This window comes from Pseudophryne corroboree, chromosome 6 (genome assembly GCF_028390025.1).
Source record: "Pseudophryne corroboree isolate aPseCor3 chromosome 6, aPseCor3.hap2, whole genome shotgun sequence".
Taxonomy (NCBI): Eukaryota; Metazoa; Chordata; class Amphibia; order Anura; family Myobatrachidae; genus Pseudophryne; species Pseudophryne corroboree.
In genome coordinates, this window is record NC_086449.1 from 548,782,357 (window position 1) to 548,803,493 (window position 21,137).

A 21,137-nucleotide genomic window follows, 5' to 3' on the forward strand; every position below is an offset into this window, starting at 1 on the left:
TGTAGGTAAGCATCCTGGATATCCATGGATACCATAAAATCCTCCGGCTGCATGGCCAAAATAATGGAACGTAAACTCTCCATATGACACCGAGGCACCCAGATGTACTTGTTCAGCACTTTGAGATTGAGTATGGGCCAGAACGACCCATTTGGCTTCTGGACTAGAAACAGGTTGGAATAAACACCTTGTCCTCGTTGTGCAGGGGGAACTGGAATTATCACTCCCGACTGAAGCATCTTCTGAACTGCCTCTTGGAAAGCACTGGCCTTCGTTTCCACTGAAGACGGGCTGGTACAAAAAAAAAACATTGAGGAGGGTGTTTCTTGAAAGCAAAAGCATAACCGTGAGATACCGCTTCTTGCACCCAGGCATCTGTGGTGATGGACTGCTGCCAGATCTGTGCAAAATGAAGAAGTCGGCCTCCCATCCTGGGGTCCCCCAGGTGGAAGCCCGCACCATCAGGCTGATGGCTTATCTTCTGATTTGGAAGCCTGCCCTCTGGTAGCCCAATGCTTTTTAGTCTTACCAGTCAGATTGAGACTGTTTGCCATAACCCTTTCCTTTTGCTTTTCCTCGAGTACGAAAGGGCCAAAAAGCTGGAAAACTAGGTATAGATTTGTGTGTGGAAGGAAACTTCACTTTCTTGGAGCCTGCTTCTGGCTCCAAAATACTGTTTAACTGTAGAATCTCTCTAGTAAAAGGCAAAGACTCCAGAACCTTCTTGGATACTGAGTCAGCTTTCCACGTACGTAGCCAAACCGCTCTGTGAGCTGCTACTGCTGAGGCTGATGCCTGAGAGGCAATTGTACCCAGTTGTACCCAATATCCAAGGCTGCTTCTTCCATAAAAATAGCAGCCTGTTTGATATGTGCTATATTACGATTTTTGCTCTCTAGATGCCATTGAAAGATCATCCTCCAATGCATCAGCCCAGGCTGCCATTGCTTTTGCCATCCAGTCTGAAGCCATGGCTGGTCTTATGATTGCCCAAGACAAAGATCCTATCTGTGACATCATTTAATGATGTTGAAGGCAGAGGTAATGTAGACTTTCGCACCAATCGAATGACATGCGTATCTACATTGGGAGCCATCTCCCTTTTTAAACAGTCCCCAGCTGGAAGGGGATAATGGGAATTCCATTTCTTTGGAATTCTATACTTCTTACTGGGTGTAACCCAAGCCTCTTGCATAATTTCCGTCAGCTGTTCTGACCCAGGAAACGCAGTCCTAACTGTTTTGGAACATTTAAACACAGGTGCCTTTGATTTTACCAAAGGTTCTGCTGCCTCCTCAAAGGATAGAATGGCTTTCATAGCACTAATTAGCTCAGGTATGTCTACTGAGTCGAGTCCTTCATCCTCGTCTCTATATGCAGACCCGGAGTGCAATGAGTCCTCATCCTCCGACGAGTCCTCATCTGAAACATGGGTAGACTGTGAAGATGTTGTTTCATGTCTGTGTGATCTACTTACCACCGGCCTTTCAGCCTGTTTTAGTTGAGAGGATGCCATTTCCTATACTGGATGTAATAAATCCAAGGTGGAATGTTGCATGTAAGGGTTAATAGGGTAACCTATTCCTGGTATAGGAGCTGGCATTATACACTCAGCTATACTGGTTAATATCTGTGCAAAAGTAGCCTATGGTGGTTCAACTTGAACCTGTGCCTGCCTTGGATTATTCAAGAAGCTTTGGTGAAAGCTAAAACAATTTGCACATAATCCATTTGGAACCAGATCCTGAGAGGTTAACCCAGTTTTGCAAGACAAACATGAAATGAGTGTAGGTGCTGCTGTGGAGAATGTATCCTCCTCACCACTGCCTCTCTGAGCCATGAAAAATAAATCATACACCTGTACAGTGTTTACTACACAATTTCTGACTGCAATCACTTTTAAATTTGTTAAAGTGACATACAATCCGATCCCTCCCTGCCTTGCAACAGCATTGAGGATCGGAATAAACAGAAACTGACCGAATTTTAGTAAAGTCAGCAATCACACTAGCAATCAGTCACAGGTTATATATTAGTATAATAAGCAATATGAGCACATAATCAACTACAGTTACATGAACATGTACAGTAGTCTCCATCCCAAAACAGTGTGGCTGTGTCTCGCGTTTCCCCTTCTAAGCGGAACCAATGCCTTACCTTCTCCCCGTGCTCCAGCCACAGCCTGGTATCGTCTGCTGGACTTGCTAGTATATCCTACACAGATGCCCACCGAAACGGCACTGTACACTTGGGTAAGCGTTGTCGCGACCCGGTGGGGAGTTGGTGGAGCGACTCTTTTTAAGGTACATATAAGACGTTTTTTATAAAGGTCACTCAAAAAAAACTAGTAAGACTATAAAAATAAAATAAAAAAGCTTATGGCTGCTAAAAACCAGCAGCCCATTGACCATGGTCCAACTCTTGACGCACCAAACAAAAAACTGATTTGCCTGGGCCAGGAGGCGGGAATATAGGGACGGGCCCATTGCATTTTGGGAGGCCGAAAGCTTTGATCGTTTGGTGCTAATCTGCTGTCGCTACCTCATATCCCAATGTTATCCTGTGGATAACCTGTGGACCCTGCAGGAGAAATATATGACTCTGCATGGCCCAAAGCATGCACCGTGCAAATTTACATAAGATACACACAGTAAACAGGCTTACGATCATCTCTGCATCAGCCACACTGTGCGAGGAGGAATGCTCATGTGGTTCTGTGTTTTTTCAGCTGTTGCCACTTAATTAAAAGCCATATTACAAATGTAAATTACAGATAAATCTCCTAGAAAAACATCATAGTCTAGTCTGGGGCTGTACAACTTGTATACTGTGGTCAAGCTGTGGAACCCGCCTTCACAAACATTTCATACCCTCAGTAAATATGACATTCTATCCTGTCCCTCAAATCTCCTTATATTTTACATATTTTCCATGTTACTCATCAATTTCCACATGAAAGCAACCAGACAACTGGTTAGCAAACGTGCTGAGATAGGAAGTAGCTGAAATGCAGCAATATTCACAAAATGCAATGGTCCTTTTATCATCTATAGATTTCACTCATTTCTGTGTAGAAAATGTGGGAAATTCACTGGCTAATTAACAAGCTTTCCATAGACAGACACCTAAACAGAAGGCTATTTGAGGAAAGCACATTTACACTGAGCAACCCACATAAACTCTGTATAGAACATTTCAACGATATGACTTTGCATCAATTTAGCGAACTGTCTCACAGGTCTCCGGTAGACTGTTGTGTTCAGCCTCTGCCCTTTATTCTGGACACGGACAGCACAGGGGGTTGGCACTGATCAGTTTTTGTGGTGAATAAGCTCTGCTAGTGTATATAATATGGACATATTGTATCTGATATGTAGGGAATCATTAAACGATCGCTGATACCCCCCACAGCTACAATCTAACATCCCCTGCTGTCAGTGTGCTCTGCATTTCATTTAGTCGAACCATGTACATTTGCAAGAATGCAAACCGCTTACAGTGATGTTGTGTGATAATTCAAAAGATATTGTTGGATCTTGAGCATACATAAGACAAATATATAAACATAAATCTTGCTAGCAAAAATGTCCTCCTTCCCTACTCTCTTCTCTCTCTTATGTTACCCTGTCAGAGAAACTGTAATTCACCTTACATGCTGCCCTGTGTTCCACTGCAGGCAATGTGCCTGCTGAGGGGTGGCGGGAAAATGAAGGGAAACCAGCAATGCATGGTCCTGCATCAAAACTGGCCAATATATAAACTCCAGTGTTAGATGTGTAAATGAAATAATTTTGCAACAGATAAACTTAAATACATAAATCCTCAGTAAATATAAAATACACGCTGCTACACTGCAGATATTGCATAATGATGCTGTAACACTCAGTAGCCTTCATTTCAGTACGTTCCTGTATGTGCGCAACAGCGTGAAAAGCTCTGCAAACAAGCACTAAACTTGCCAGTCATCTTTGAATCGTTTGTTTAAAAGAACTTAATGAGGCTACAAGGACATCCAATCTCTCATCCAGCAGACAAGAGTACAAGATACATTACTGAAACACAAATCTAGTAGAACATACGATTTCCTAACACATTCATTAAGCAATGTCAAAAGGTTACATTGCTGTCAACAGAGTAAAAGATGGACACATTACCTTTAGCTGGATTTACTTCTATTCCTGATCTATAAAGCATCTCTTCGTTTTTCCAGTCCCCATTTCTAACAAAAGTTTTTAGTCCGTAAAAAATAATTAATGCAGCGGCAGCATAAAAAATGAGGCTTTTAAAAAAGCTTTTTTGCGCCTTAATATAAAGAGCTCGAGCGCCCACAGTTATTAGTAAACAGAACCCCATACTGGGAATATAGAGTACACGTTCTGCGATAACAAAACCAACATAGAAAAATAGATTGCTAGCGGGTACAAAGGGGATTATCAATAGAGATAAAGCTAAAACAACAATGTTTCCTGTAGAGGGAAGTTGCAATCCATGGTTAATATGGTTTTTTATACCATTTTCAAGCTTAGAGACAATTGTAGTTCTCTGCTCTGGGTTCTTGTATTCTAAATCTGATTGACAGCTATGGCCATTAGTATTCTGCTTGCCATTCATGAACACTTTCCCATTGCATTCTCTCTTTGTACCCGAGCTCTTCAGACTTGTGTAGGCAAGGAGGAAGAGCAAAATGTAAAAGGCAACAGTGTGTATATTCCTCCAGTCAATGATTGATTTAATGAGAGGCACAGCATCCATCGACCAATCAAAGCTGAGTGTGTCCGGGCAAAAAAGCAGCCACAGGTTCTTAGTTGGCAAGTATAAGAAGGTCAGGGTACGCGTGAGCAGGATTTCACAGTCCGCTGCTGGGTTGTCAGAATTTGAAAAACTTGGTGGTGTGTTTCCCATCCAGTAAAAGCGAATACCCAGCAGAGCAACTCCCCAGGCAACCAAAAGTCCAATGCTAAAAAGAAGAGGCATGGTCTTGCCCTGAAATGAAATAAGTAAAGAAGCTAGCATTAATAATATAAAGTAGAAATGAGAAACAAATTATCTACACCAGAAAGTATACCAAATACAAACACTGAGCACAGTAAAAACTTATTTAAAAAAAACAAACCCTATTTAAGGTATAACTTTTGTTGTGTTTACCATTCAATACAATGTGAATTCCAACTTCTATTGTAATGACTATTTTCTGACTGTATGGACTAGCTCTCTCCACTGGCGCATAGCCCAAAAGAGGGTGTATTACCTCATCCCAGACTGAGGTTTTGTCCTCTGACCCAATCTACTAGGCTCTCAGCCTGATGCTGAATACTGGCTGTTATTTAGGGGTGTTTTATTTTTATGACACACCTATCTTTTTGGCTGACTGCACCTTACGGCCAGTGACTTGCTACTGTAAACACTCCCATCGACTTTTGATATGTGAAACTCATAGTAGGGTAAATACAATGAACTTGAAAACAGCATGTATAACATCAGCTAAAGTCCTACGGTTTATATAAGAACATTCAAACACACCTATCTGATCAATCCCTCTTGGTTAGAAAGAGATTTATGCTATTAATAATGATCTCAGGTGTTAAGGGATGCCCTTGGATAAACTAAAGAGGACAAAAGCATTATATTGATTACATTATTATTACATTACATTACTTTACTTGATTCGAAATTCATTAAGCCTAAAAGGAGAACATAAAAGTGATTTCAATATGTTTACTTATTGAATCTGAACAATTACTCATTCTCTAGGATTTCTGTATTTTAAAAACATTTAATTGGCCCATTGATTCTATTCTACAATATACCCCTAAGAGGTCATTGGTCTGATCCTGGCTAAAAGGATGGAGAACACAGGGGGCATGTTACAACATTTTTGGATTATTACCATTTAGCTTGGTATTAACATTCAGTAGTGTAATTTCACATGCAAGAAATTTATATTTTAATTTAAAAGCCCTTGCACACTAACTATTAACTTATAATGGCTATAGGAAACCAGAGATGGAAAGGGTCGGACAACATGCAATATACTGTATGATGCAGTGAGGCATAATGAAACATGGGTGCACATCGTTGTACAGTGAAAGCTGATAATTTCCATATACTAAAAATGCATGCTGCAGGGAGAAATAATACTAAATGTATATAGAAAATACAATAAAATTATTTCAGTGATGTAGAAAAGTTTTTTATTTTTTGTTGATTTTTTTTTAAAAGTAGGAATCTGATCTTATAGTTCGTCTGAATAATATACATTGCAATACATTGTTAGAATTTTATTTGGTGGGATACATTGCTTTAATTACTGTTAACATCTCAACGGGCAGGATGCTGGTGGTCAGAACCGGCACCAGACTCTGACATCTGAATGCTGATGGCGGAAAACTGACCATATGTATGCAGGGGAGGGTTAGGGTTAGACTGGGGGGTGGTCTATGGTACGGCCCTATGGTAAGGGTTATGTTTAGTCTGCGGGATGGGAAGGTTAGGGTTAGTCTGCAGGAGGGGGGGTTTAGGGTTAGTCTGCGGGATGGTAAGGTTAGGGTTAGTCTGCGGGATGGGAAGGTTAGGGTTAGTCTGCGGGATGGTAAGGTTAGGGTTAGTCTGCGGGAGGGGAGGGTTATGGTTAGTCTGCGGGATGGGAAGGTTAGGGTTAGTCTGCAGGAGGGGGGGTTTAGGGTTAGTCTGCGGGATGGTAAGGTTAGGGTTAGTCTGCGGGAGGGGAGGGTTATGGTTAGTCTGCGGGATGGGAAGGTTAGGGTTAGTCTGCAGGAGGGGGGGTTTAGGGTTAGTCTGCGGGATGGTAAGGTTAGGGTTAGTCTGCGGGAGGGGAGGGTTATGGTTAGTCTGCGGGAGGGGAGGGTTATGGTTAGTCTGCAGGAGGGGAGGGTTAGGGTTAGTCTGCAGGATGGTAAGGTTAGGGTTAGTCTGCAGGATGGTAAGGTTAGGGTTAGTCTGCGGAAGGGGAGGGTTAGGGTTCGTCTGCAGGATGGCAAGGTTAGGGTTAGTCTGCGGGAGGGGAGGGTTAGGGTTAGGCTGCAGGAAGGAAGGGGTAATGTTAGGGTTAGTTTAGTTGCTCACTCATGTTAGGATTTTGGCAGTCGGTATGCCGGTGTCCGTATTCTGACCACTGGTATCACATACCCAACCCCAATTTATATACCTTATTCAGAACTCTTTTAGGCACCCTTTCCTCTTTTTGGTCTAATCAATTTGGCAAAAAAAAAAAAAAATGTATTAGAATTTTTTATCCAAATTCTAAAACTGGTGACACTTAAGAAAGTGACACTAAATACAGGATACCTACACATTAATAAAACATAATAGGTTTGTGGTACACTTGAAAACATAAGCTTTTAATCTGAGACTGAAACTGACGTTAAACACCATTTCATTTGCCCTCTTAGGGTGGGGCATTTGCAGAAATAAAACACAAATTTGGTTTCAGCCACAACTAAATTTGTAGTGCAAAATCATTGCACTGACATTCACTAAAACTGCATCATTTAAAGACCAAACTGTCACACAGACTCACATCTACAAATAATCTCATACAGAACATTGAGAAAAGTATACTGCAACTGTCTTGGGGTTGCCTGGTATGGCTAACACGGAATCTTAAACTATATCAGCTGTAGAATGGGCTAGGAAGACATTGCAAACCAGATGACTAACATCCTTGATGTAACTTCATCAAGCTTCTCATAAGAGAGAATGAGTAAAGAAAACAAACACGGCATTAGATCTGATTACTTTCTGTTTCTGGGGTACCACACAAGCTGCTGTCCTCATTCGCTCAAGGAAATAATTCTTATTGTATCTTTTACAACTTTGTTTTGGACAACACTTCATTTAAAGGTTCCACTTTCCTTTCTTCTAAAACTGTATTTTGAAATTACATTTAGACAGACATCTTTCAAATAAGAGTTCAGGATTCCCTTACACAACGGGAATGATGGAATACTTCTGAAAGGAAGACTCACTCATCTTCAGTGTTACTGATGTGAAAGTTTTGGGGCCGTGTTGAAAACTAACTTCCAATACAAGATCAGTGATCACATTTGTGTGTCACAACAGCTAGAAAGACAAACAGCCGGGGTCCTTACTCAGTGAGTGAAGCTGATAAATGAGGAAAGCACCATTTAATAACCTGTCTGGATAATACTCATCCCCCTTCAGAGCACAAAAGTATTTTGTTCTAATTTTATCTTTCCTGTATCAGCTTGTAAAGCGATTAGGGACAGATGGACTCACTAAGGAGTCTTTGTGTACTCACTGGGATGTGATCTATCCAATCTCCTTATTTATACACAAGCAAACATTTGTTTCTTTATAGACAAATCTATTATGAGAACATTGTTACAGTTTTATTTGTCTTCCAACCTTAAGGTTTTATTGAAGCCTGTCCCATAGTTTTGCAGAAACAGCATAGCTAATGGAAAAGGATTTAAAAACACCCCAAACCAATATGTGAGCATATGTAAAACAATATGCCTTATAGCAAAACAGAAAGGAATATTAAATATAAAACAGGTCTGTCATACGATATACAGTGAATAATAAGATTTTACTTACCGATAAATCTATTTCTCGTAGTCCGTAGTGGATGCTGGGGACTCCGTCAGGACCATGGGGAATAGCGGCTCCGCAGGAGACAGGGCACAAAAGCAAGCTTTTAGGATCACATGGTGTGTACTGGCTCCTCCCCCTATGACCCTCCTCCAAGCCTCAGTTAGGTACTGTGCCCGGACGAGCGTACACAATAAGGAAGGATCTTGAATCCCGGGTAAGACCCAAACCAGCCACACCAATCACACCGTACAACTTGTGATCTGAACCCAGTTAACAGTATGATAACAATGAAGTAGCCTCTAAAAAAGATGGCTCACAACAATAATAACCCGATTTTTGTAACAATAACTATGTACAAGTAATGCAGACAATCCGCACTTGGGATGGGCGCCCAGCATCCACTACGGACTACGAGAAATAGATTTATCGGTAAGTAAAATCTTATTTTCTCTAACGTCCTAGTGGATGCTGGGGACTCCGTCAGGACAATGGGGATTATACCAAAGCTCCCAAACGGGCGGGAGAGTGCGGGTGACTCTGCAGCACCGAATGAGAGAACTCCAGGTCCTCCTCAGCCAGGGTATCAAATTTGTAGAATTTTACAAACGTGTTCCCCCCTGACCACGTAGCTGCTCGGCAAAATTTTAAAGCCGAGACCCCCTCGGGCATCCGCCCAAGATGAGCCCACCTTCCTTGTGGAATGGGCATTGACAGATTTTGGCTGTGGCAGGCCTGCCACAGACTGTGCAAGCTGAATTGTACTACAAATCCAACGAGCAATAGTCTGCTTAGAAGCAGGAGCACCCATCTTTTGGGGTGCATACAATATAAACAGCAAGTCAGACTTTCTGACTCCAGCCGTCCTGGAAATATATATATATATATATATATATATATATATATATCTATTTTTAGGGCCCCGACAACGTCTAGCAACTTGGAGTCCTCCAAGTCCCTAGTAGCCGCAGGCACCACAATATGTTGTTTCAGGCGAAACGCTGACACCACCTTAGGAAGAAACTGGGGACGAGTCCGCAGTTCTGCCCTGTCCGAATGGAAAAACAAATATGAGCTTTTTTTAAGACAAAACCCCCAATTCTGACAATCGCCTGGCCGAGGCCAGGGCCACAACATGGTCCCTTTCCATGTGAGATATTTCAAATCCACAGATTTGATCGGTTCAAACCAATATGATTTGAGGAATCCCAACACTACGTTGAGATCCCACGGTGCCACTGGAGGCACACAAGGGGCTGTATATGCAATACTCCCTTGACAAACGTCTGGACTTCAGGAATTGAAGCCAATTTTTTCTGGAAGAAAATCTACAGGGCCGAAACTTGAACCTTAATGGACCCCAATTTGAGGCTCATAGACACTCCTGTTTTCAGGAAGTGCAGAAATCGACCTAGTTGAAATTTTTTCGTGGGGCCTTCCTGGCCTCACCCACGCAACATATTTTCACCACATGTGGTGATAACGTTGTGCGGTCACCTCCTTCCTGGCTTTGACCAGGGTAGGTATGACCTCTTCCGGAATGCCTTTTCCCTTAGGATCCGGCGTTCAACCGCCATGCCGTCAAACGCAGTCGCGGTAAGTCTTGGAACAGACAAGGTCCCTGCTGGAGCAGGTCCTTTCTTAGAGGCAGATGCCACGGTTCCTCTTGGAACAGACATGGTTCTTGCTGAAAGCAAATCCCATCTTAGCTCCCGAGGCCATTAGTCCTCTGTGAGCATCTCTTGAAGTTCCGGGTACCAAGTCCCTCTTGGCCAATCCGGAGCCACGAGTATAGTTCTTACTCCTCTACGTCTTATAATTCTCAATACCTTGGTTATGAGAAGCAGAAGAGGGAACACATACACCGACTGTTACACCCACGGTGTTACCAGGACGTCCACAGCTATCGCCTGAAGGTCTCGTGACCTGGCGCAATACCTGTCCCGTTTTTTGTTCGGGCGGGACGCCATCATTTCCACCTTTGGTCTTTCCCAACGGTTCACAATCATGCAGAAAACTTCCCGATGAAGTTCCCACTCTCCCGGGTGGAGGTCGTGCCTGCTGAGGAAGTCTGCTTCCCAGTCGTCCACTCCCGGAATGAACACTGCTGACAGTGCTATCACATGATTTTCCGTCTAGCGAAAAATCCTTGCAGTTTTGACCACTGCCCTCCTGCTTCTTATGCCGCCCTATCTGTTTACGTGGGCGACTGCCGTGATGTTATCCCACTGGATCAATACCGGCTGACCTTGAATCAGAGGCCTTGCTAAGCTTATAGCATTACAAATTTGCTCTTAGCTCCAGTATATTTATGTGGAGAGAATTCTCCAGACTTGATCACACTCCCTGGAAATTTTTTCCCTGTGTGACTGCTCCCCAGCCTCTCAGGCTGGCCTCCGTGGTTACCAGCATCCAATCCTGAATGCCGAATCTGCGGCCCTCTAGAAGATGAGCACTCTGTAATCACCACAGGAGAGACACCCTTGTCCTTGGATATAGGGTTATCCGCTGATGCATCTGAAGATGCGATCCGGACCATTTGTCCAGCAGATCCCACTGAAGAGTTCTTGCGTGAAATCTGCCGAATGGAAGCGCTTCGTAATAAGCCACCATTTTTTACCAGGACTCTTGTGCAATGATGCACTGACACTTTTCCTGGTTTTAGGAGGATCCCGATTAGCTCGGATAACTCCCTGGCTTTCTCCTCTGGGAGAAACACCCTTTTCCTGGACTGTGTCCAGAATCATCCCTAGGACCAGCAGACGTGTCGTCGGAACAACTGCGGTTTTGGAATATTTAGAATCCACCCGTGCTGTCGTAGAACTACTTGAGATAGTGCTACTCCGACCTCCAACTGTTCTCTGGACCTTGTTCTTATCAGGAGGTCGTCCATTTTCTTTGAAGACGAATCCTCATTTCGGTCAATACCTTGGTAAAGACCCGGGGTGCCTTGGACACTCCAACGGCATCGTCTGAAACTGATAGTGACAGTTCTGTACCACGAACCTGAGGTACCCTTGGTGAGAAAAGCAAATTTTGGGACATGGAGGTAAGCATCCCTGATGTCCCGGGACACCATATAGTCCCCTTGTTCCCAGTTCGCTATCACTGCTCTGAGTGATGACAATTCTAAATACTTTTGTCGTATAAACAACCCTTTATGAAGTCTAAGAACACTGTACGCTGTTTGCTTAAGAAGTACCGTTAGGGTACGCTATTTGCGTAACGATCGCTCCGCCGTAGGCGAGACGCTCAAGCGTCACGTTCGCTCACGGCCCAGTGATCACAGGACACGTTATTGGTTATGACTAGAGTAATGATTCGCTATGGCGTAGCATACGCTCGAGACCACGAGGAGGTCACCAGCGGCGCAGACGCTCACAACGCTATACCTTAATGTTTAAACCTTATACCAATGAAATACACAGAATACCTTAATGTGAGTACAGGGTGTAAGTGCAACCTTGTGTAACCTGACTAACTACAAGGCTGCTTGAGCGTCACCGACGCTCAAGTGAACACTTAATACTATAGAAAATACACAGATACTGGTTTAGGTTCCAAAGCCTATTAACTGTATTATATCTAATATATTTGAAAAAGGGGATAACAGTACAAATGATACACTACAATATAACAGAGACTTCCTAACCACAGAACTAAACAATAAATATAAAAAGACAATACTACACTGACCTAAATGCAATACAATACAATACTATCTAATACAATACAATACTAGCCTAGTCTAGGGGAGATATGAGAGAACAGAACAGAGAGAGAGAGAGAGAGAGAGATGAGAGAAATTGGCTCACAGAAAGACAATGATTACGGAGAGAAACTTACGCACAAAGGGTATGATCGCCTGCGCCTCGATATCCAGCTCCCGGCTATCAGCAGATAACCGTTGATGAGAGAGTGAGAGCTGGATGTGGTCGGCCTGCCTATTTATGCCCCACACACAATGCAATCTCCTGGTCCTACAATCCCATTGTCCATTGGCCGAAGGAATTCGGCCCTGCATCATAACAAAAGGTCATAGGGTGATTCATACAGGTGGGCTGTGACGATTTCCAACAGCTCAGGTGGGTGGGAAACTGGGTTTCCCGCCGCATACCTGAGTATGTGTAAATAATAGAAATGGACATAAACTTCTTATGTCCATAACTATTCGCACGAGCGATTAATACGCTCCAAACCAACACCGGAATATTACTAATTAAATACTCTTCCGATGGGTACCAAACACTGCTGTATGATTCCTGTCAGACCCTTCGTACAATACAAAGAGGGATTCCTTTAACCAGGGACCTTCTATTTTAACCAAACTTTCAGAATCTATCAAGGGGACCATGATCTACAAACTACATTAATTGTGAACATTTGTAACGAATGAGTCGCACGCTACGACTACATAAACTCTACCGTAAATACGCATACCGCGCCTGCGAGTGCACGCTATCGCGGGTATGCGCCTTCACGGGAGAGCGTACGCATGCGCAGCGCGGACCAGTGTGCGGTGCAAATATGGCAACGTGCATAGAGACATTTTTCTGACTTTGACAGTCCACCCTTTGGCAGTCAATAATAACTGCCACCTTCTAAAATATTTAAGGAGAAAAATGTAAGTCAGGGGTTAATTGATTTCCATGGTTGGGTAGGGGAGAAGAGTGGAGTAGGTGTGAAGAGGGTATGACCTAGTGAGAAAGCAGAAGCATGTGTGTATGAGTCCATGTTTGGAGGGTCATGTATCATCGTGCCGTACGTGTGGTAAATCAAGCTTCGAGGTATTGCGAAGTATACATTTGAATTCCTTCTTATCCTGTGGTACAGGTCTGTGGATGGGCTGTCAAACTCTACCGAGCTCATTTCGGCTGTGGTTGTAACAAAATGGGGATGCACATTTTAGTTGATGATACATGAATGGGGGAGGTATGTGGTTGCTAATATCTGTGCCTGTATTCCCTATCGTCTATGTGTGTCGTTACCTGAGGGTTGTAGAGATGAAGATAAAGAACACTTACGAAAAATGCAATGATATTCTATGTCAGGGAAATGTACATCTGTTGTTGAAGTTGTGTTCGGTATCTGTTGAGAGTCGTCTTCTTTGCGCTGTTTTGCTCCTTAGGCATGAGCAACAAGCTTTGTCAGTGCCATCAGATTTACAAAAATGTTGGGCTAGCGTGAGTTTAAAAATACTAGGGAAACTGGGGATCCATGGCAAAGTTCATCAAGTGTCCATATTTAAAGTTGTCAAATCTTCTTCTTTGGTGCTTGTCTGTTGTCTGTATAGCGTCTCGTCAACTTCCTCGTCCAAGGGGGTCTTTGTATCTTGGAGAAAAGCAGAAAAACAGGTGAAAGAAACGGACCGTATAATCGCATTTTCATCACATTCTGGTTTCTATCATTGGGTCATAAATCAAATCCAGGTTAATTACAGTTTCCTCGCTCCTCAAGCTCATCACTCTTGTACTTTGTTTGCACCTCATTAAAGCCTGCCCGCATCTAAATATCAATCCAATCGATATAACAACACCCAAGATACATAGGAGAAACTTTCCAACATCCATTATGACTCCTTGAGCCCAGTCTCCTAAACCGGAGAACCAATTTCGCGGGTTCAACCATGACACCCAACCAGTCAGCTCATTACCTACAGCAGCAAGGGTGAGATTGTGTTTTCGACGAAATTCCCACTTCAATTGGAGAATATCGTCCATCTTTTGGTCTATGACCTCCACCGGGTCCTCGGTGCTATTTGTGATATACGTGCAACACTTTATGCCGTACTGTGTTGCCAATGTAACACAATATCCGCCTGTTACTGCTGTAAGATAATTAAGAACCATCCTATGCTGAACTAGTTCTGTTTTGTAGGCTTGAAGTTCTCTTCCAGTGTATCTAAACGTGTCATCATACATTTCAGTGATATTATCTAACAAATTGGCGAGTGCGGAAATGTATCTATAATTCATCACACCTCGAGCGGTGCGAGTGAAATCTAACGCTACCAGAACCTGAATCCCGGTGGATTCATGGATAAGATCAGAGGCCGGATGCTCTAACCTTTCTGACAGTTGTCTTTTAACTCGGTGCTCGTAATGAGTGTGAGTATAAGGAGCTTGGGCACCACGGTGTATGTCCTTCATTTTGTCATGTGTAACAGTCATCACTTCAGGCAATACTTTTCCAATATAACACAATCCTTCAGAGTTTGGGGCAAGCCACTTGTACGCCTTTCTCCCGCATATGAAATATGCGTCATCGGGGAGAACATAAGGGACGGAGAAGGACATGACCATGTTACAAACCTTCCAGGTGAAATCTCCTGACCCTAATTCTTCCATCTGCTTAATGCACGTATCAGTTTGTACGATATGTGCACAGTATCCTGGTGATACCTCTCCAACTCTAGTAATCCTATTTCCTAAGGTATATCGATACCGAAAAGATTTTCCTCTACTGGCTATATGGCGTACGAGCTCTGTATCTGTAGGCATTCTATCTGCTCTGTGTGAAAAGGTCATGGTAAGGTTGCTCCATGACACTTCCCAATTTCCCGGTTTTCTGGGATTGGAGATGTTAAAACATATGAGGGACCTATCCACATGGTATTGGTGGAGCTTCAAACTAGGAGGGCTGGAGATGTTAAACCTCCGGTCCACCGGTCTCCCACCACTTAGCTCAAGTACCTCCCCTAACGTTAAAGGAAATGGTACTAGCCCTGATTTGCTGTGACCCTGAGGTACTTGAGAGCATACCCAACAATCTGTTTGGTTTAACACGTTACCCACTAAGGAGTGATAGTCACTCAATGGATGCCGGTCCATATGGATATTAAAACTAGATTGGCATTTCTTTATGCATCCATCTTCAACCAGATTATCACAGAGCCTACAGATACAATTTTCTTCAGCTAACAATCCATCACAATTTCTTCTATCGGATCGTTTTCTGATACTCGCCTTTGCTTGTTGGTTTGGTTGATCTTGGAAAACTACGCCTCCATCATCATAATCGGAACCCATTCCAGAACCTCTCTCGACCTCTATGGTACTCTCGCCGGAACAGACTGCTCTGGTCAACATCATGGTTAACATCAAAATCCGGATCACAGTCTCTTGGGGCAAGTCCATCTTTGAGGAGGAAATAGAGAAGAATGAGAAGGGGGAAAAGGAAATTTTTTTAAGGGAGAGGGGCTGGGAAGTGGAGAAAAACAATAAAAGGGAGAGGGGAGTCGACAACTGCTTCCGGTCTTCAAGGCTCAGGTGCCGCCTCAGTCCTCCTGGAACAGACACTCTAGTGATACAACCTCTACCGTCTGTTCCTTATCACGGGACTTCTCTGGATCAGCAACCTTTTTGCAGTGGGATGAATGGACCCAAGTCTCTCTCTCAGCAACCTTCAATGCTGTGGTGCTAGTCAATAAGACCTGGTATGGTCCTTCCCATCTATCAATAAGACAACCTGAGCGTAGAAAATTTCGTATCATTACATAATTCCCAGGTTCAATGTCATGACAATTACTATCTGGTAAATCAGGAATCACCAACTTCAGATTATCATTTTGATTCCTCAACTGTTTACTCATGTTAATTAAGTATTTTACAGTTACTTCATTGTTACATTTCAAATCATCCTGAGGGTTAATCATGACATGCGGTTGTCGACCAAACAAGATTTCAAAAGGAGACAGATTAAGAGGGGACCTGGGAGTGGTTCTGATGCTATACAAAACAATGGGTAAAGCTTCTGGCCACGTCAATCCTGTCTCTGTCATTACTTTACTCAATTTATTTTTAATAGTGCTGTTCACTCTTTCGACCTTCGCACTCGCCTGTGGACGGTACGGAGTGTGCAGCTTACTATCAATTCCCATCAACTTACACATTCCTTGAAAGACATCACCTGTAAAATGGGTACCCCTATCACTTTCAATGATTCTAGGGATACCATATCTACATACAAATTCCTGCACAATTTTCTTAGCTGTAAACATGGCAGTATTTGTAGCTGCTGGAAATGCTTCGACCCAATTCGAGAAAACATCTATACAGACAAGTACATATTTCAAATTTCGACATGGGGGTAATTGAATGAAGTCAATTTGTATTACCTGGAAAGGGCCGCCGGCAGGTGGGATATGGGATGGTTCTGTAGGTATTGCTTTTCCAATATTCTTTCTCAGACAGGTAAGGCATGACATTGCTCTTTTACTCGCATGAGAGGAGAATCCTGGGGCGCACCAGTATGCTCTTACCAATTTGCACATCCCCTCCTTGCCTAGATGAGTCAGCCCGTGAGCTGCTTCAGCCAGACATGGAAGGTATGCCCTGGGGGCCACCGGTTTACCATGTCCATCCGTCCAGAGCCCTGAGGACTCCTGGCCATATCCCTTTGCCTTCCAGACTGCTCTTTCCTGTGTGGAACACAAATTCTGCATCTCACACAACTTCTGTGTGTTGATGGTATTAAATACCATCAGTTGTGTGGTGTCTGTCCGTATGGGGGTAGCAGCTGCAAGCTTTGCGGCCTCGTCTGCTCGGCTGTTACCAAGGGATACTGGGTCTTGGCTATATGTATGTGCTTTACATTTGATAACAGCCACTCTGTCGGGTTCCTGTATCGCTGTTAGAAGCCTTTTTATATGAGCTGCATGCGCTATCGGTGTACCAGCCGCCGTCATGAAATTTCTGAGCCGCCATAGCGCTCCGAAATCATGTACTACCCCGAAGGCGTATCTAGAATCGGTGTAGATATTGGCTGACTTACCCTTAGCCAATTCACATGCTCTGGTTAGGGCGACCAGTTCAGCAACCTGGGCTGAGTGAGGTGGGCCTAGCGGTTCCGCTTCTATGGTGTCTTGGTCATCTACGACTGCGTATCCAGTACACAAGTCTCCCGAGTCTGACTGTCTGTGACAACTACCGTCCGTGTAGAACGTGAGTTCTGCATCTTCCAGTGGATTGTCACTGATGTCAGGCCTTGCGGTAAAATTTTGGGTCAAATATTCCATACAATCATGTGTATCTTCCTTTGCATTAAATCCTCCTTCCCCATCACTCTCACCTCCCACCCTTTGTGCCTGACCAGGCACACCTGGGAGAAATGTTGCAGGGTTTAATGCACTGCATCTCCTTATGGTGATGTTTACTGGGGCCATTAATGCCAATTCCCATCTCGTAAACCTTGCTGATGAGACGTGTCTGGTTTGGGCAGAATTCAATAAGGCAGATACCGCATGCGGTGTATGGATTGTGAGGTTGTGGCCTAGCACGACATCTTCGCTTTTTGTCACTAGCAATGCTATCGCCGCAACGCTACGCAAGCATGTGGGGAGGGATCGCGCTACCGTATCTAGCTGAGCGCTGTAATATGCAACTGGCCTGCTGGCATCACCGTGTTTTTGTGTTAGTACACCTGCTGCGCACCCAGCACTTTCTGTTCCGTATAGTTCAAAGGGTTTCCCATAGTCTGGCATACCTAGTGCTGGTGCCTGCGTTAGGCATTGCTTGAGTCTCTCAAATGCTGTTTCAGATTCGTCTGTATGCGAAATCCGATCAGGTTTGTTTGAAGAGACCATTTCCTGCAAAGGTAGCGCCAATATGGAAAACCCTGGGATCCAATTACGGCAATACCCACACATTCCTAGAAACGTCCTGATCTGTTGTTGGGTTTGTGGCAGTGTCATGTCTCTAATGGCTTGGATTCTATCAGCGGTCAGGTGTCTCAGTCCTTGTGTTAGACAGTGTCCCAAATATTTTACCTTAGCTTGGCACAATTGCAACTTGTCTTTGGAAACCTTGTGACCTGTGTCTGAAAGATGAAACAGGAGCTGTTTCGTATCCTTCAGGGAAGCTTCCAATGAATCAGAACACAGTAGTAGATCATCCACGTACTGTATCAACACTGATCCACTCTCCGGTTGGAAAGACTGTAAACAATCATGCAAAGCCTGAGAAAATATACTTGGACTATCTATGAAACCTTGGGGTAACCGAGTCCACGTGTATTGGACTCCTCTGTATGTGAATGCAAACAAATATTGGCTGTCAGGGTGCAGAGGTACCGAAAAGAATGCGGAGCAGAGGTCAATAACAGTGAAAAATTTGGCAGTGGGAGGAATTTGCATTAGGATGACAGCTGGATTAGGCACTACGGGGAACTGACTCTCAACTATTTTATTAATCCCCCTTAGATCTTGCACTAGCCTGTAACCCCTCCCCCCACTCTTTTTAACAGGGAAGATGGGACTATTTGCTGTGCTGGACGTTCTTACTAGAATGCCCTGTTGTAGCAAGCGCTCTATTACTGGGAAAACTCCTAACTCCACCTCTGGCTTCAGAGGATACTGTGGGATTTTTTTGAGCTATCCTACCATCTTTTACTTGTACAACTACTGGAGCTACGTTTGCCATTAATCCAGTGTCCTGTCCATCTTTTGTCCAAAGTGACTCTGGTATCTGAGATGTCATCTCTTCTACTTGGGATGGATTCCTATTTGTCATAATGGAATGTGACATTAATTTTGATGGGGAGTCTAACATGTCTCGTACTTCCTGAGCGTGATTCTCAGGGATGTCCAAGAATACACCTTCAGGAGTACAATAAATGACGCAACCCATTTTACATAGTAAGTCTCTTCCCAGGAGATTAGTTGGTGCCGATGCAGCCAGCAAAAAGGAATGCTTGGTATGCAAAGGCCCTATTGTAATCTCGGCTGGTTTGCTAACAGGGTAGTGCTGGACTACTCCTGTTACTCCCATGGCTGGAATTGTCCTACCAGTGGTTCTCATGCCCACTGTCGAATTTATCACTGACTTGGCCGCCCCTGTGTCTACAAGAAAGTTTAAAGTTTTACCAGCTACATTGATTGCAATTTCTGGTTCGCTTCCAAGACTAGCAATCAACTTAACTGGGTGCAGATTACAGGTATGGCCACACCCCTATTGGGTATGCTGACCTCCCTGAATCCCGTTGGCAGCAACTACTTGTGAGGGGGTTAGCTGGGAACTACCAGAGGCATGCCAACCTCTGTTCGGGGGGTATCTTTTTGTTTCCCCTGTATGTGGCTCAAAACTCCGCCTCTGTGGACCCTGCTCCCAATGTCGTGTGTTGTGTTGTTGTCTAGGGGGTTGAAAAGATCTTTGTACATTCTTTGTTCTACATTCTCGTGCAAAGTGTCCCGGTCTGTTACAAGAAAAACATGTTATTACACTTGCCTTACCCACAGGATTCGGTGGTACATACGCAGGCTGCCTTGTGGTCAGCGCCTGTATACTTACGGACATCAACTTATCACTTTGCGATTCCCTGTGTCTAGTGATGTTTCTGTCGTGATCAATAGCAGCCTCTCTCAATGTGGACACTGACAGACCTCGCCAACATGGCTGCGTGGTCTGTACCCTAGCTTTTAATGTTTCTTTCAAACCATCCATCAGTACAGATACTGCTACTTCTCGATGGTTTGGGTTGGTCTTAATGTCTTCTATACCAGTGTACTTTGCCATTTCTAATAGTGCCCGGTGAAAATATTCTGTTGCCGTTTCGGACTCCTTTTGCTTAATGGAAAATATTTTATTCCATTTAACAACGGCAGGGAAATACTCCTTTAGCTGTAAATTTATCCTTTTTACATTATCCTTGTTGTACACGTCTGTAAGCGGTACATCTTTATCCAATGCACAGTCAGCTAAAAATTGAGTTGCGTCAACATTGGAAGGTAAACAAGCTCTTAGCAGTATCTGCCAATCCTTGTTGTTGGGTTCTACAGTGTTACCTAGATCCCTGATGTATTTTTGGCTAGCAACTAAATCCTTCCTGGGGTCAGGAAATTCGGACACTATTGTTCTTAATTCCATTCTGGAAAATGGAGTGTACATGGCAATGTTCCTTATGGGAGTGGCTCCAGACACATCTGTTTTTCCATTGGGAACTGCTATTACCCTTACAGGAGCAATTCTAACAGCCTCTTCCTGTGTAGATTCTACAGCTTGTTGTGGTACAATTGTTTCAGTGTAGTGCATGGTGCCGTACTTACCCGTTGACACGACCTCACCTATCCCTCCGCTAGGGGCTTTCACTAATCTCGTGGGTGTCGCTGTGCCTACTGTGGTCTCTGCTATGGTGGCTGCAAGAGAGAGAGCTGAAATTGTTGCTGAATCGTCTTCTTGATCACACTCCTGAGGAAGGTTCAAAACAGGGTACATCTTGCACGGGTTAATACTTGCATGAGTTATTTGGTTAACATCATTAACATTTACAAGGTTACTAAGAGTTTTTGTTTTATAACCCAGTGCGTTTCTCTCCGTAATCAACTTCTCTCCTGCAATGTATGGTGGAGGAGGAGCTGTGGCTATCAGCTTCCTGACTGCCCCAGATCCTGCCGCCAGAGCCAAACCTCTCTGTATCTCACCTTCCTGGTGCCATAACTGTAAATAATCATGATGTTGAATTCGTCTCTTTGTTGATTTTACGAGACATATCCTCCTCCTTAAATTTTGTAACACTTCTGGACTAAAGCTACCTATTCTTGGGAATTTGTCCCTGTCTTGTACAGTCATTCT

The 21,137-nt window shown here is 43.7% G+C and overlaps 1 protein-coding gene across 3 annotated transcripts in view; it reads right to left on the bottom strand.

Annotated features, from left to right (window-relative positions):
* Positions 1–21,137, bottom strand: part of TMTC2 (transmembrane O-mannosyltransferase targeting cadherins 2) — a 447,032-nt gene that overhangs the window by 243,923 nt on the left and 181,972 nt on the right. For all 3 annotated transcript variants that reach the window (XM_063927679.1, XM_063927680.1, XM_063927681.1), the window contains one exon: positions 4,155–4,983. In XM_063927679.1, coding sequence (XP_063783749.1) covers positions 4,155–4,983 — 829 coding nt within the window. The remainder of the gene's footprint in view (positions 1–4,154; positions 4,984–21,137) is intronic.